This window comes from Strongylocentrotus purpuratus, unplaced genomic scaffold (assembly GCF_000002235.5).
Source record: "Strongylocentrotus purpuratus isolate Spur 01 unplaced genomic scaffold, Spur_5.0 spur5_scaffold_20, whole genome shotgun sequence".
In the NCBI taxonomy this organism is placed as follows: Eukaryota; Metazoa; Echinodermata; class Echinoidea; order Camarodonta; family Strongylocentrotidae; genus Strongylocentrotus; species Strongylocentrotus purpuratus.
Window position 1 is genome coordinate 44,014,107 of NW_022145606.1, and position 18,114 is coordinate 44,032,220.

The window sequence follows — 18,114 nt, forward strand, 5'->3', positions numbered from 1 at the left end:
TTTCTTTCTTTCTCTTTTTGCTTTTCTCACTTTTTTTTCATTCTCTCTTTTCTTTCTTTCTTTCTTTATCTCTCTCTTTCTACATGTACATATGTGGACTGGATTCCAGCAGAAAAGCAAAAGTTTTAATCAGCAATATGAACTACTTTGGTACGGATTAACTGAAAGTTTACAACTATAGTCATGAACAGAGTAACAAATCAAAAACAACTCCCAACTAAACTTTGCCAATACATGTAGATCACATACTTGGAGATGAAGGCCACATATAAGCTCAGGGCCGTAGCGATTAAATGACTTTACCATGCATGCCTGGTTATTCTTTTGTGGTCTCGAGAGAGATGATGCAGATGAAATACATGATGGAGTGGAATCAGGGTGGAACATGTCAGAGTCCCTACCCCTCATATTTATATATTATGGTGAGGGGGCCAAGCTAGGGTCATTATATATCAATGGTGAGTGGGCCAGGCTAGGGTCATTGCACTTTAATGAGCTCGAAGGGGAAGCTTCGTGTTATGTTGTAGTACATGTATGCCTTCTAAAAGGAATCTCACAAAGGCTGCATACAGTAGCTAACAATACCATGCACTGAATGCCCGACATAGCAATGATTCTGGCATTCGTGTGATGATCTTAATCCATGACAAATTATTATTGCTTTGTACATAGAGAAATAGCATTAACTCACTGGAGGGGGGGGGGGGGGGGTGTACATCATTGCCTTCAGGCTCTCATCAGTCAAAGTTCATACATCGTTTACATTTTTAGGCTACATTATTAAACACAAAAAATTTCATCTGTGGGTAACTCTATGAGAAACCGGTACAAAATGAAGTCTATTATTATAATACCTGAGCCTCATCCAACCCTCTTTTACCTACGCTACCCATATCTACCACCAACAAAAATATGAGGGTGGGTGGGTGGGTGGGGGGAGATATTCGAGAAAAAAATTCCCCATGAATGCCCTAAGGAATGGCAGAACCATATCCCCCTGGGCCCTGGGGCAGATTATTATACAATGATTTATTGAGCGGACTGAATGTGGTTTATTTTCATATTCCTAACTACTGTACCAACTGATGTTGCATACCATCCTTCTTCAGACGAGCAAAAACTTTTGTATAGCAATATCATTACCACTGGTAGAAAGAAAAAGAAATCAATTTTATTCTTCTCTCTCTCGCTCTCTCTGAAACTTGATTAGAATAATGAGCATACTGATTTAATTTCATGTTCTTATATACATGTACATGTAATACCACCCAACCTTGTATTCCAGTCCCCCTTCAGACCAGGAAAATGTATGGTGAAGATGAAAACAGAACATCTAATCTTGAAATAAGGAATGCATTTGTTCTATATGACGTTTCTTTATACCATGTTATTCTGTAGTCTGTACTAAGGCTGTGCTCTATAGTATATGATGATCCTTCACAAGTTTCTTCATACATGTACATGTACATATAGTTTTGTTTATATTTTCTATATAGTCCGAACGGGTTACTTCTTAGCAGTGATTCATTGCACAGATTGTATGTGGTTTATTTGGACATTTAGACTTCACTGCTATCGTGTTAGGGTAGTTACATTTTTGTAGAAGGTTGATGGATGTCAAGCTCCTGGGTATTTTGGTTTGGGAGGTGTGGCTTCATGAGGTCAGGAAAGGGTCAAGTTTGGTCAAGTTCAGGTTGTTTGGAGGTCAAAGTATAGTTTTGGAATGGCCAGAAGAGAAAACAAATTGGTCTACACTGGGTATTCAAGAAACAGGGTATATGTATATGTAAGCCCAATATTTGCATTATGATGATGATGATGTGATGAGCGTGATTGTCATGATGATGGATGATAATGATGGATGATAATGATGATGATAATGATGATGATGATGATTGGTGATGGTTAATACATGTGGCTTTACATTACTTGAATGGCTCCGTATTTCTATGCACATTGTATAGACCTTTACAGTACAACAATGTTTATGTTGTTTGCCCACACATTTATATACATGTAGGCAACATTGTAAAGCAAACAATAATAGCTCCATCTTTACTTTGGCTACAAAAGTATGATGATACTGAGTATGATCTGTGCCCCCTCCCCCATGACATCGGTGCCCCCCCCCCCCCCCCGCAACGCCTGCCCCCACACTAGGTCATTACCTAGGCCTACTGTTTCTAATCACCAATATCTAAATGCATTTGCCCAAAATTCATACAGTTAATATGAGGTCTATCAAAGCCTCTAAACGCCATTTACAGACCAGATTGTAAACCAATAACATAACCTTTAAAAGCTGCCATAATCATCAAAATAGGATGAATTATTTTGATGACCCATTCAAAACATCTGGCTTAATCCTCCCACAGTCCAGAACAGTCCCATCTACTTAAAATAATGTCAAGGTTTTGAATGGGATGACAGCTATATCAGTGCATATGGGAAGTGATTAATTTTAGACACCCACCCAAACCTCAAAAACACAAATGTGAAAGCCATAAAAATGGAGAACAGTTTCCTTGTTTTGAAGTGTTAAGGGAAAGAGAAATGACCTGTAAGTGCTAGGTTTTCCGCTTTCGATCGTCTTTTGTTTTTCTTGGCTGTCAATCAAAATGAAAGTGCTGTATTAACTAAATTGGTAGACCAACAGATATGTGCAGATATGAGCACATACATGTATATGAATGCTAAGGAATCCCCAGTGAAAAGGCCATTGTGAAATAATAAGTTTGTATCCGGGAGCTCATTGTGAAATTTCTTAATATCAATAAATGTCAATACAAGCAAGATTTCACCACATTGATTTTTATGTATTTCATTGCTTTGATCAAAGCTTTTTTAATATTTTTATCAGCTCTTTTTTTAAACAAGGAAAATAGAGATGTATTATATGTTTGTTAGTTTTCTCCCTTTACTACTTCAAGCTTTATCTTGTCTGTTCTTTCCCTTTCTGTCTTTTTCAATTTCTTTCTTAATTTTGTTTGTGCAATATTATTCCTAATATGTATGTATTTTGTATATTATTGTATTTGTATTTGATTGAACCAATTTTCAATGTATTATACTTTAATGTAATTCTTTTCAATCTTGTGTAAATCGTTTCAGCCCTTGGCTCCTATTTGTTTATGAACACCTGTACATGCATGTTTTTTAATCAATAAACCATTTCAAATCAAATCAAATCAAATGATACATATGCACAGAAAAAAACAGCAGGCCTATAGGCCATACAATGAAGATACAGGTACATGTACAATCTGGATTGCAATGTACCTCTTTCTTTTTGACCTCGTACGACCCCCACTAGAGCTGAACGAATGTCATTGAATATTCAAGATTTGATCCAAGCCAGCTATGTGCTGCCAACTCAAATAGCTAGGTCACTATGAAACATGATATTTCTCTTGGGAAACTGGGCCAAATTTCTCCCTCTCTCAAGAAAGAAAATGGAATGCAACGTGCATACGAAACAGGCATTGATCTAATCACAAATTCTAATTCATGGGCGAGAGTCGCTAGACAATCTAACAGAAATTATGGCTAAAGGCTAAAGCACGCTACTGATGATATTTGTTAGCTGACCTTTTTTTACACAAGCCCTTCATAATGTACATGTTGATTTGTTGCTTTGGTTTGTTCACGGCAATGATTCAGATTTCAGAGCCTTTAACAAAACAGAAAGAAATGTTTTGCACATATTATTTCAATTTGTTTCAAAATATTGCATCTGATGCCCGAGGGATTTTAACTCTGAGAATAAGCTCCAAAATCCTTCAATTGGCAACATGTCTAAAATTTAAGATTTTTGGTTTCCAGGATAACTGGTTTTCCAACAACATTTGGACAGTTGCTTTCCATTTTTCTCAGATATGTGACCTTTTCTTAGAACAATATTGGCCATATAGTACCCCCAATAAAGGTCGACAAAAGATTTGCTAATTTGAAGGAGAAGATGTGCTACATTAGATAATTCCTTTGCTGAATACTAATGTAGGATTAACATTATTTTAGATTGATTTTAAGGTGACTCAGATGGTTTTGTTTAGAGAGCTCGATCCTTTCGGTCCTAACTATTGATTTCTTATGATGTAATCCCAGCATCGCTCGTCTGTTCTGGTCTAAGCAATCAGACGACGGCTTTGGCTGCCCTCCAAGGGCAATGGCACCTGCATGGTCCATGTAAGATGCATGTTTAGGATTCTATGAGCTATATCCTGCAAATAATACGGAACAAGTAAATGTACCAGCAGTTTTGTTGTATGGATATTACCTCCTATTTGCTAGGAGATTACATGTGTAGTTATTTAAATACGGAAGTGAACATTCACACTTTCAATGAACATTCTCACAAGGCACATAAATATTCTAATGGCTTCATACTACAGAGTAGATTTGGTTTAGGCTTGAAATCAGCAGTTGCCTGGGTGCCACTGACCACTGAAAATACCACTGGGCAACCTAAAAGTTCTGCCTTTGTTGCCCTGGTGGCAACTAAAAATAAATGTGACCGCCATTATTATTCAACATGTATGTGGATTTTCTCTAATACACTGAAAACGACAAACAAACATTACATTGGCAAGCTAAGCAATCGCCCCAGTTGCCCGGCTGGCAACCAAATTTACTACAAGGACAAGAAAGAGCCTTTGCTTATGGTTCTCTTCCTTACTTAATTTTCAGATTTTGCTCTCGTCCTGTTATTCTCCTTTTCGTTTTCATTAAATAATTTTGCATTATTAATCTCATCTCCCCTTCATTCATTCCCTATTCCTGTTTACCAAAGAGTCTGATAATATTTTCAAGCGGGGCATTTCTGTCACAGCAAATGAGTCCAAAATATTTTTTGTTTACAGGGCATTTTTTTTTAATTTGCAGTACGGTATGTGCTTTTTGAAGAGTGAAACTTCCTTGCTGACATTCTTTTTAAAATCAAGCCAACTTTTTCTTTTTACCAGACCTCCTTTTTTGGAACTATTTAGGGTTTTATCCAGAGCTGAAACACTGACCACTGGCACTACCTAAATTTTTTCGCATCTCAAAGTTTGCAATCAGAAACACTCTCTGTTACAAATTTCCCCTAAGATTGTATACTCCTAAATGTCTTAAAGTTGCTCAAGAATGGTATATAGAGGGCAGCACGCGGACGTACACACAGGAGCGTTATACCCATTGGCTCAGTGTTATGTAGTGATCGACAAGTGAACATCTTTAAATACAGGAGCAAGATGCAAAACAGTCCTGCAACTGATCTTGTCATCCTGAATAAATATGTTCCCAAAGAACATCCTTGGGGCATGGTGTCATGTATTAAGCCTATGGGGTTCAGAGAATCCAGCACTCAACAGGTTAAATCAAAACCAAAATGAAAACATTACTACTACCCTCCCACACCAAGACAAATGACTTATAATCCAAGGAAATTGGATCACAGAGGCTGCGGCATCAAAAGCCTGACTTGTAACACAATTCAAGGAGCTAATCAGATTATCAGTCCCGTACACTGGATTCCATGTAATCCTTCCCTCACAATAGGGGGCTAACTCAATGGGCAGTCAATGGGGCCTTTAATGAGTTGAGATGGTTTCATGCTGGGCATTCGCCTGTGCAAGAGACACTTGAGGTTTTGAATGATGCCATTTGTAGGACGCCTATGCTATTTATTTCCTTGAGTGTTACCTGCAGGTCCCTTTGAATAGTACACATGTACATAGACAATGTAGCTACATGTAAGATACATGTCGCCATGTAGAGGTTTTGTGGTTGAGTGGATATGTCGATCACAAGGTCCGCGGTTCGAGTCCTGCCACGGCACTAATGTCCTTTGGCAAGACATTGATCTACATTTGCCACACCTGGCAGGAATTAACTCCCTGAAATGCTAGAGCGCCGTAATGGCAGCCTTGCTAAAGCCAGGGTAAGGAGGTGACGGACATGGGCGCTATATAAGAAGCCACCGTTATTATTATTACTATGTGGTAGGGGCAATGGTCTTTTCATTGAGCAATGACTCACAGGTTCAAGACTCGGTTCCTGTTCCAGCGCCCTCACAAGAGGGTGGTCTCACAAGACATGATTTCTAATGCGTATGCGCTATCGTTACTGCTGCTTTTACTTTTGGGCAGTGTGTAAAAAGTCATGAAAGACAAAGCAACAACATCAATAACACTAAATTGCTTGACAGAAGTGTAAAACAACAAGGGGCATCAGAAATGCTGTTGTAAACTGCAAAGCCCAATGCCCTTGAAATTGACAGCCTGTGACAGCTTCAGAAACCTTGATGCGATGATCTTTGTAACCTTTGACCTTAGCTCGATCATTATAGGTACATGTATGGGTAAAATCGAGCTACAGGGGGGCATCCCCACCTCACCCCATCCCATCAAATATTTAAAAAATAGGGGAAAGAGGAGAGTAAAGGAAAGAATGAGCAAGGAGAAGGCAATGTGAAAAGCAGATACAACTCGTTCGCCTGTCGTACACCCTCCCTTAAACTCTATAGCATGGTTCCCTTGTAAATCGTCCATATCATATTTCTGGTGTCCCCCATTAGGGCCATGACCCATGTGTTGCCCCCCTCCCCCCCCCCCCCCCCCCCCCCCATGGATGGACACAGGCTACGCCATTGCCTATCACCACACATCAACACCAGACACACAGTCACACTCTCATGTCTCATCCATAATTACCTTTGGTACATTTCTGAATTTGGACGGGGTCGTCATTTTGTCCTTCTTTCCGCTCCCGGCAAGTTATGTAGTAATAATAATCCACAAGAATTTCAAATGCTTTATGGCGAAAATTCCTTGTATTTCTCCAAATGACGTACACATGTACACGGCCGAGGACAATTCACAAAGTTACGAGGTGGTAGTTTGAGAAAGAGGAAATTCACAACTTTAGTTATAGATTGCACATCAGTGAGGGGGAGGAAAGTACGCAATAGACACTTTGACAACGGTGGGTATGTTAATTGATGAAATTAAAATCCAAGATGGCTGCTTTCTATGACTCTAGGAGGCTTCACTCGTCAAACGACAGATGCCGATTCCAAACATTAATCAGCTATTGCAGGTCCGTGGTGGGGGTTGAGGTAGGATAATTGCACAGGAATTAGCGCTCAGCCGAAATTTACATGTAGATACAAAAGTGGGCTAATCGCATGGCGTCGGTGAGAGGAGAACTAGACAGCAAGTTTCCAGGGCGAGATGTTGCAAGGTATCGACAGAGCCTTACAGGATAGATGAAGAATAACCTCTAGGAGAGCTGGATATGGGATCAACCACTTGTTTGGGAGACTGTTGATTTCAGCAAGACGTGGAGGTGTTCAATAACACAAGAGTATGAAGCCAAACACATGTGGATTCCGAAGTCTATTCAGATGAACATGCTCCTCAGGCCAACCTGCTGAATACTTGTAACACAAGTCGAGGAATCCTCCAATTTGAAGCTCAAAGCTTTGATGATATCCTTCATAGATTATCCAAAGCTCAATTAATCCCCAGCATCACCAGCTCAACCAAACCACATATATACTTCCACCGTGGATATATATCTCCCGCGACCACAGGAATATAGGAAACATATACAGAAGTCATATACCTCTCCACCGCTGACTATACTACCAATGCTACTGTGTGTAGGCCAATGCAAGGCAGATTGGCGGCATTAGAGCATGTGTGTGGGGGTGGGGTAGCGTGCATAGACACTACTGCATACACACACACAGGTATACACACACAGAGGGCACTACAGCACGCTACTGTGAATATATACCTCAGTAAGTGTGCATATATGTTTCCACTGCACCGAGCAGAGTATACTCATTATGCTGGATGGCGCGCTCTGCTCTCTGCCACACACCCATTTTTTCCCTCTCAGTGATGAGGGGGGTTAGGAGCAAAGGTCCGAGGGACTAGCATTATCCATTGATATGTAAATGAGATGCTCTCCCTCTCTGACTCTAATCAATATTCTAGCTTTATGAATAATGCATCAGTTTCATGCATAATACATTTATATATATTCATTTTTGCAATGCTATGTACCTTGTTAACAAAAATATATTCTCTAAACTATTATAAGAATCTTGTCTCTCTACAATCCGATAATCATCCCATAAAGATCCCACAAAGATTATCAACAAGTGCCTGTAACAACATCTTCTGAATGCTATGATATTATTCATCATACAAATAAGCAATACAATTTCACATGAAATTTACATTTTTTCTAATGAAAATTGATGCGTTTCTTCTACCCTTCTCAGATTATCAAGAAATTCATAATACAACCTAGACCCTACATGTACATGCACAAATCAAACAACTAACCATTTCTACTTTTCTATTACACTAATCTATTTTTAAATGCTAATGAATGCTTTTACATTCCAGAGATTTTTCCTGGCTAGAAATTCCTTCCAAAGTTCCATACTTTTGTCGTATTCATGGAAATTACTATTATATGTTTTGGGATTTATATATGTATGCTAGAAACATATTGTTCTTTAGGATTTGTATGCAGTTTGTTTTTTTCCATTTCCACATTTTACAAAATTAAAATTTTGCAAAAGCATTGAATAGAAAGATTAGAAACCTAATAGTTAAAATCATTGGAATACACAATACCCCTCAAAAAAAATCTGTACCATTTTGCCTTTTCATATTTGTATGAGCAAAATACTATCTTACGATGAAAAAATACACTACCATAATAATTTGCATCTTTGGGTTTAAAAGAAACTAAAGAAACTTAGCTCCTAATACCATTATTGCTTCCATACATTTTCATCTGTCTCTTTCTCACTTGGAAATAGTATGATTAATGTTCTTCCATTCTTCTGTCACAAAACATATAAGTAAAACCATATTAACCACACTTATCTATACTTTTCTCTATTTCATTCTCATACCAACATCTCTTTTACTGCCACGGCTCTCTCCTCTTTATGTGTCCCTCCTCAAAAGTGGATTTACCCCCTCTTACCTTCTTTCTCTAGATATATTTCATGGTGCTTTGTTCTCTACCCCCCCCCCCCTCCCACCTCCATCTCTTTCCCTCTCTCTATATATATTTCACTGTACTTTGCTCTATTCCCCTTTCCTGTTCTATTCCCCTGTCCTCCTTTATTCCCCCTCCCTCTCTTCCCCTTCCCCTCCATCTCTTTTCTTCTTTCTCTAGATATATTTCATGATGCTTTGTTCTACCCCCCCCCCCCTCCTTTATCCTCCCCTCCTCCCTCCCTCCCTCTTTCCCTCTCCATCTCTCACTCATTTGCTATGTATCCCACCCATAATTACCCATCCCCTTTGTCTTCTCTCTCTCTCTCCCTCTCCCTCTCTTATCCGCAGACATGAGCAGGCCCAAATTATGACACCCATGTTTACTATAATCCAATCAGTTGAAGTGACTCTTGCCTCTACACCACTTCTTCTCCCCCCCCCCAATCCAATTCAAGCACACCCTCCCCCTTCACTACTTTCTTCCTCCCTCCCTCCCTCTCTTCCCCTCCCCTCCCACCCACCCCCCCCCCCCACCCCTCTCCATATCTCTTTCTCTCATTTAGCCTGTATCCCACCCATAATTACCGATCCCCTTTGTCTTCTCTCTCTCTCTCTCTCTCCCTCTCCCTCTCTCTTATCCCCATACAAGAGCAGGCCCAAATTATGACACCCATGTTGACTATAATCCAATCAATTTATGTGACTCTTGCTTCTACCCCACTTTCTCTCTCCATCCCTTTCCAGCAACGACAACAGACGAGAGCACCACCTAATACTCTCGTAATTACAGCACCTAATGACATACACTACCTCCGGAATACAGGGATACTTATAATATATAGGGTGCAGCCAAAATAATTAGCATAATATCCCTCGAGTGAGGTTATATTTGGTAATTAACCTTTCTGGCTGTTATTTGGCGGGATGGAAAATTGATCATTATTTTGTCTGTTCGAAACCGGAAGGGCATTAACTCTGTATTATAGTATGTACATGTATATGAGTTTAACTTAAAGTCCTTATAGCTCCAAAGCGGTGATCTAATGAAACGGGGTAGTGTTATGATAGGCATGATACTAAAGTGTATTTGGTGGTTGAGTATGAGGCCTGTTCTGTGCTGGGGGAGATACCTGGAATCGAGTGGGTGGGTGTATATCCGTCACAAAGGACAAAATGTGACAATGATTTAAAAAGAGGATAATAAAGAGGATAAATAAACATAATGAAAGTAGGAGTTGGTCGAAGGAGATATTATTTGTTTTCTTTTCAAGTTATTTTCTTTTTCTATCTCTCTCTCTCTCTCTCTCTCTTTCACATTTTCCTTTTATTCTCGTCCCCCCATTTGTTGCCTTTTGATTAGGGGCACAGGCTGATGTGCCCCCCTCCCCCAAGTTGGCCAATTAACTATAATTGTGGAGGAGAAGAGCTTCTTTATAAATACTGGTAGCAATACGTCATGTACAAGGCTTGCCAGGCATAGCACCAGCTTTGTATGCCGACTGTAATCTCGCCCTTGAAATTGAATTGCTAAGATATAAACAATTTGGTTTATCAAACATTTCTTTAAACTTGCTTGGAAATACTTCACACAATGGCATGAACAATTTCAAAAAGTACATAATTTCAGAGAAGAGAAGAGATGAAAGCAAAAACTTTGAAAACATTGTGAAAATATTCCATTGCAATATATACAACGGTAGACATATCAAACCCTGTTTTCTTCTGAAAGCTAAAGTAAGGGGAAAAAAGAAAATTGTAACCACAACAGAAGTATGCAAATACATACATCACAATAAAAATAAGTACACAAAATACTATTATAGCACACTTCGAAAACATAAAGGCTTAAACGAACACTAGCTTCGGCTTTCAACACAAAACGATACAGCAAGGCGAAGGCAATGAGAAATGGGGCCCTGGAACCAGCATAACAACTTGGGTATGCATGCTGCACAGGTATACAGAGAACAATTGAGAACTGCATTAACATAATGTATGTGTCATAGATATTAATTCCAGCTGTAAGAATGATAGGTTGAGTACATTTTTCAAAAATGATTATTCATGTACAGCATCCACTACTATATTTCATTGTTTCCTGTTTCCCCTCACTAAAACAGGGCAAACAGTACATTATTTATGAAAGAGAAATGGTGCCAATCTTGTTTGAATTTAAAAAATAAAATATAAGAAAATAGACCTGCATCTACATGAATGCTACCTATTTTTGATTGAAAATTAATGTACAGTCACAAGACAGATAAAAGTTGAAAAATATAATAAATGTCTCAAAATAACAAACTGTGATTTTGAAGTTGTAAGAATATAATGGTTACCGGTAAGCAGGTATTGTATGTCTTCCTTAAATTAATATTTCCTTCCATTCCTTGCCATATTCAGTGAGGAGACATCCTTTATATGGAATTTGAGAGTCATTTGGGCAATCCCTTTGCAATGGTTAATGTTTTTGCTATCATATTCAGACAATTAACGATAAATTCATCAAAGGGTCATTTCAATATTTTTGTTCTTGTGAAATGACAATCCAAAAAGGAAATTTTAGAAATAAAATGGTTAAATTTTATGGTCTGATTTCAACAAAGACATCATCATGCAGAAGGTTTACATGAAAATAAAGTAATAACCAAGTTAAATATTCCCTCTTCTCCCAAATTCCAGACTTAAATTCAAGCTACCCCAACTCATCATGCGTAACTCGAGTGTGCTCCATTTTGAATTTGTCCTTTTCTTGAAATTTACATTTGATCTCCATGCATCTGTCTGCACCCTTTAGTCAGGCACACAGTGATAGCGTCTGGTTGGAGCAAGAAGGGCATTAACTCTAAACTTTAACACAGAGGCTAACGCTCTTCTGGTTCCGAAAGGACGATATGATAATTTCTGCCCAATCTTCCATAAATTTCCCCAATTTCGGCAGGACAAAGGATCTGGAGATTAAAGGGCTTGAGATACCGGTATCGCATTACATAGGACCCTGTCTGTATAGGGGGTAAGGGAGAGGGGGCGCACAACAAAAGAATTTTACGACTTCCCCCGTCTGGTTTACTCACACCGCAGATCACAAGTACATGGAGGCCAATCTTTTGGAAGATTTTCTTCGCAAAAATCTGTTTCGAGACAACGCTTAGACAAATCAAGTGTAGAACAAGATTTTCACCAAGGAAAGAACTAATAACGAGTTGGAGAAAGGGAAAGAATTCTAGTTTCTACTTTCTGGTTTTAGTACTAACACAAAATATCTAACTCTTCTAAAAGATATTCTTTGTGATAACATATTTTGAAACGTTTGATATCATATCAAAGATTACAAGAGAATCCAACATACTCTCTCTAATTTCTGGCTTAAAGATTTTTAGATTTGTTTTGGAATGTTTGAGAAGATGTAGCTTTGTGTGAACTTTGTGTGAAAAGGGTCACAGGCCGAGTGCCTTGATATTGCAAAAGATCATTTTCATTAGGGATTTTACAGTACAATATTTGATAAAGCCGCTTAAAGGTAATACAAAGTTTTGGTATGGGGTCATGAATTTGGTTCAAATGAACATATTGGAAGCATATACGATCCTACAATATTCAGTGATCGTTGTCGCGGTCGAAATCGACTCTAAAGTTATGAAATTGTAAATAATAAACATTTTATGTTGAATAGCTCCCTCTCCAGGTCAAGATATTAATTAAGCTATAAAACAATGTTTATTGACTAAAATCGACTGATTAGCTATTGTTGTTCGGAAATTATATACCACAGCTACATACTCTGAGATTTTCATGGTCGCAGCTACCATTGTACGGCCGAAGGAGCTATTTGAAATTTATCAAAATTTACCGGGAGCACCGGTAAATCTTTATATTCAATTTTTTTCGAAAGTAGAAGTGTTTTAGGGGCTAAAATTTCTGGTGTTATTAATACATCCACAAGGGCATCCAAATATATCAAAATTGTAAAGAATCACTATCCACCCATTTTTCAAAATTTCCCAAAACTTTGTAATACCTTTAAGTGCATGTCTGGGAGGTTTAGACATGAATAACAAAAAAGCCAAGGAAAAAAAGGGAATGTAAATTATATATTCTCATCTTCTGCATGCATGTACATTATGACAAAGACATGTGCAGTAAGAGAAAAAAAAAACAATGATGTGAATTCATGGGGGAGAGGTTTCACGAAAGGTCAATGGATATTCTCATGAACATTATAACAATATGCTGTAGCGTAGAAGATTAAAAAAAATCATATGGGGTGGGGACGTTGTACAGAAAAAAAAGAATATGCAACTGATGAATAGAAAGAAACAAAGACAGTATAGAGCATATCATGTAGAGCCAGAACAGCCTTAAAGGTAAAGACCAGTTATGGTCATGCGATTGCATTGTGAAAGAAACGTTGTGGAATCGATCAGAAAAGGTTGATCATCTAGCATCTGCAAGATTCTGGAATCATCAAAATGATAAGAAATTTGGCCCATTCTTCGTAAAGTTACAAGCACTATACACAGAAAGATGTGTATGGGACTACCCTATATCTCTCACAGTCCATGAGAGAAACAAATTTACCAAATATATGAATTAGTAGGCGGTTTCCCGGCAAATTTTGTATCATCATGTATTAGTCAAAAAATATTCTTTCACATGATTGGTAATGAGAGCTTCCATTTCATTTTTTGAAATTGGGGCGTTTCCAATACTGGTCTTTACCTTTAATTCTGTGTTAAAGTACATGAGTTGACACCCTTCTGGCTCCAAACAGACAATATGCATATGTAGAGAGAGAGAGACTTGGCAAACACTGACAGACAGCAAGACAAAAGATATTTAATTCCATCTGACAAATATGGAAAACAAAGATATATATAAAAGTATCTTATGACACAGAAATATAAACTGGCTCTCAATACAGTTCAGTATTCATCCACATTAAATCCCTCCTAAAAATTGTCAAGAGAGAGAGAGACAAAGACAGAGACAGACAAAAAACAGCAAAACAAATGATATTGAACTCTTTTCAACAAGGACAGAAAACAAATATATTCATTAAAAATATTATATGACACAGAAATATGAACTGGATCTTGATACAGTTCAGTATTCATCCACATTAAATCACTCCATAAAAATTTCCAGAGAGAGAGAGAGAAAGACAGAGACAAGACAGATACATATTCAACTCCATTTGACAAAGATGGTATACAAAGAAATCCATGACAAAAAATACATGACACAGAAAATATGACAGGACATACACAGTTCATCCCTCATCCATAATTTTTTCCCACAAATAAAAACCCACAAGTACCAATTAAACCATTGATTGTTTCCATCTTCCTGCACAAATTAATAATCGTGAGTAACTCTACAATCTGTAATCGACCTAATTGAAAAGCTGCGCGTTTAGCTGGCGTTGAGGTTTTTCTTAATGAGCAACTCTTTTGTTAGCAGCAGTCTGAGCGTAGCATATATTATTGATGTGGTTGGGAGTGGGAGAAAGGGAGGCGAGGCTGTAAAAGGGGAATTAGCATAATATGGCGCTGTGAATTATTGGAGAGGATATATTAGTCACTAATTCACTCCGTCAGACTCAAGCACTCAAACGTGAGCGTTGACTTGATTGTAGAGCTAGATATGCACGTACATGTATTTAAATTCATCTATTATTCAAATTTATGAAGCCATTATTATTAGCATGGCAGGGAAGTAATATTTATTGAAGAGAAAAGCATAGAGGCTAATCAATTTGATAATGCACTAAACTTGACTGTTTATATGCAGTCTGCTACATTTTGAGACAATTTTTCTTGAAAAACTCAAATTCAATTCTATCATGTCATCAAATTTATGAATACATTAAAATAATAGTGCTGTGAAATATCAGATGAAGATTTAGGAATTAATTCACGTTCACCCAATCATGATTGTACTCAAATGTGAAGACTTGATTGCACTGTAAGACAATGTGCTGTATCCTAAGAGTATTTTAATCACAGAACTAAATTTGTAATCTATCAGTATCTATTATTCAAATTTATGAAGGCTATTATAAGCATTATGGTCTATAAACTATTGCAAAGCCAAAGGGGGGTTCATCATGCACTTAAAGAGGACTGTGCTTGAGTATGATGGTTCTGCTATGTTTAAGACCATGCTGATTACAGAGTGCAGGGCTCCGTCTTATAAAGAGTTGATTTTAATGGCAACTATACGTGTACGAGATAGGAGACTGCAAACTTAGGATTGATTGGAGGACTTGTAATTGATTTGGATCAATCACATCAACTCTTTCTTACGTGGGGCCTTAATTGATTTTAATTAACCAAAGATAGAGCATGAGTGGGCCCTTTTTAGGGCCAACTAACCATGTCAAATGAACATATGTGGAACCTCGCTCAAATCCTACACGTTTACATTGACTTCGAGCCTTAATGGCTTTCGAAAGACTAAAAAGTTAAAATCTCTTTTACACATACCGTCTATGAAGAAAGATTTATACATGGGCATTATGCAGCCATATGACAATTTATCAGAGCTAATGGATGGGGTCCCGAGAGGGAGTAGGAGTAACATTTCGAAAGCTCGCTCACATATGATGCCGTTAAACTGCCTCAAAATGTGGTGACAGAAAAAGGAAAATGTATTTTGAGCAAATGGGGTTGAAAAAGGTAGCTGTGTGCAAGAAGGTCCTTAATGTATATCATGTTTTGGACCAGAACGGCATTGAGTCACATGCAAATTTATACAGAATAAATGTGGTTCTGGCTTTAAACCGATGATATCAGATGTTGAGAGTAAAAAAAAAGGGCATTAGACTGTAAAATAATGAGTCAATGCCCTTCTGGCTCCAAACAGAAAATATGGTATTCTTCAAATTAATATTAACGTGAAGGGCACTCACTACATGTACCTGGGTATTTTTATCCTTTTATTTTGCAGCAGCATTTTTTTTTCTGGCTGGTTTACTGCGTTGTTGTAGTCGTATGTGAACAAGGTTTTTACTAGAGTGATGGAGAACAGCCCAAGGATGAAGAGAGAAAGTAGGACAGGGTGAAAGAGAGAGAGAGGGGGAGGGAATGAGACAGAGAGAAGAGAAAGAGAGAGAGAGATGGGAGAGATGAGAGAGAAAGACAGACAGAGAGAAAGAGAGGAGAGAGAAAGAGAGGAGAGAGAGAGAGAGATGGGAGAGAAAGGGTAAGAGATAAGGAAAGAGAAAGGAGATAAATGAGAGGAGAGAAAGGAGAGAAAGGAGACAGAAAGAGAGGACAGAAAGAGAGGAGAGAGAGAGTGGAGAGAAAGAGGAGAGAAAGAGAGGAAATAGTGAGAGAAGGAAAGGAAAGAAAGAGGGGAGAAAGAGAGAAGAGAAAGAGAGAAAAAGAGGAAAGAGTGACAGAAGGAATAGTCCATGGGCCAGACCAGATATTGGTACCACCAGCGGTGGCAAAACCTTTGTACTTTTTTTTTGTTTGGTGGGTATATATACGTGTAAAAAGTTATGATAGCATTTCCGAATGTACAGCTTATTCATATAATCAGCAGTTTCCATGGCAACACTACACTAAAACCGGTATTATTCAAAGAAACAGTTAAAGTCATTTAAAAATTATAAAAACACTTTTGAATGCGTAAAAATGTACAGTTTAGAATACCTCGCCATAAAGGAAAGTAATAAAATGCAAATTACATTACCATTTATAACGGTTGCCATGGTAACGACCCCAGAATAGCCTAAAATCAAGGATTTTTGAGTAATTTCAGTAACATATTAGACAATATGCCCTTTCAAGACAAGTTAAAGTCCCCTTTCCAATTTAATGAAACAACTATATGACTAATACATCATATAAGCCAAGAATATGCTATTTAGTACCTTCCCATTGTTACCATGGCAACATGAATTAGAGTTAACAAGATGCCCTGTACGGTACTATATGCCATATTTTGGCTATATTTTGGCATTGGAGAGCTGTTGAAAGTTCATTTTGGTGTCTATATCCAGGTTTTCAGGCCCACAGAATAAAAGTTTAGAATACCTCACCATAAAGAAAAGTAATGAAATGCAAATTACATTACCATTTATAACGGTTGCCATAGTAACGACCCCAGAATGGCCTAAAATCAAGGATTTTGGCGTATTTTCAGTAACATATTAGACAATACGCCCTTTCAAGACAAGTTAAAGTCCCCTTTCCAATTTAATGAAACAACTATATGACTAATACATTATATAAGCCAAGAATATGCTATTTAGTACCTTCCCATTGTTACCATGGCAACATGAATTAGAGTTAACAAGATGCCCTGTACGGTACTATATGCCATATTTTGGCTATATCTTGGGATTGGAGAGGTGTTGAAAGTTCATTTTGGTGTCTATACCCAGGTTTTCAGGCACAGGGAACACAGCTAAAGCATTATTTTGGACATTAACATAGGACATCACTGCTATTTTTCATACATTTGCATAAAATCAGAGCAAAATGACCATAAATGTAGTCTGCCACTGTATATTACAAGCTGTTTCTTAGGGTTTAGAAAGATATAACATTGTGATGACTACATTAGATGCTAGAAAACTTCATTTGATTGTATGCAATGTTGGAACCAGCACAGATTCATCATATTAATGACCATTTATTTGTTATTGTATAAAAACTGTGAAGTCCCTGGGATGTATATCTCTTGGCATATGCACACTGTGGTCACCCATTGAGAAGATGTTTCAAGATGCTTGACTAAGGGACCTATGTGTAGAGTCAGGTGTCACTGATATTGGCTCTGTAGCTGGAGTGATGGAATGCTGCAAGTACAACTGTGCAGTCAAGTTGTTGTACGAGGCATAATTTATGCGACAGGAGTTGAAAGGCTTCCTACCCTGTCTAGAAACTAACCACACTGATGACCAGGTTCACCTGGAAGAAAGCCTTAGAGTCGTGAACAGCCTATGTCAATATGTTTCTCAAGCTGCTGGCTGTGAGATGATTGAGAACCAGTTCTTGAGCCCATATCTTTAAGCTGTTTGATGTCTACCTTGATTACCTGATACGGGAGAATGGGACCCTCTCGGCCTTCTGGATGTATGTGGACATCGTCGAGGTTA

The 18,114-nt window shown here is 38.0% G+C and overlaps 1 protein-coding gene across 1 annotated transcript in view; it reads right to left on the minus strand.

Annotated features, from left to right (window-relative positions):
* The window catches only part of LOC115918887 (dihydropyrimidinase-like), a 47,211-nt gene extending 39,557 nt beyond the window's left edge, over window positions 1-7,654 (minus strand). Inside the window, exon 1 of the mRNA XM_030993426.1 lies at window positions 6,693-7,654. Coding sequence (XP_030849286.1) covers window positions 6,693-6,728 — 36 coding nt within the window. The 5' untranslated portion in view covers window positions 6,729-7,654. The remainder of the gene's footprint in view (window positions 1-6,692) is intronic.
* Window positions 7,655-18,114: the final 10,460 nt, after the last annotated feature.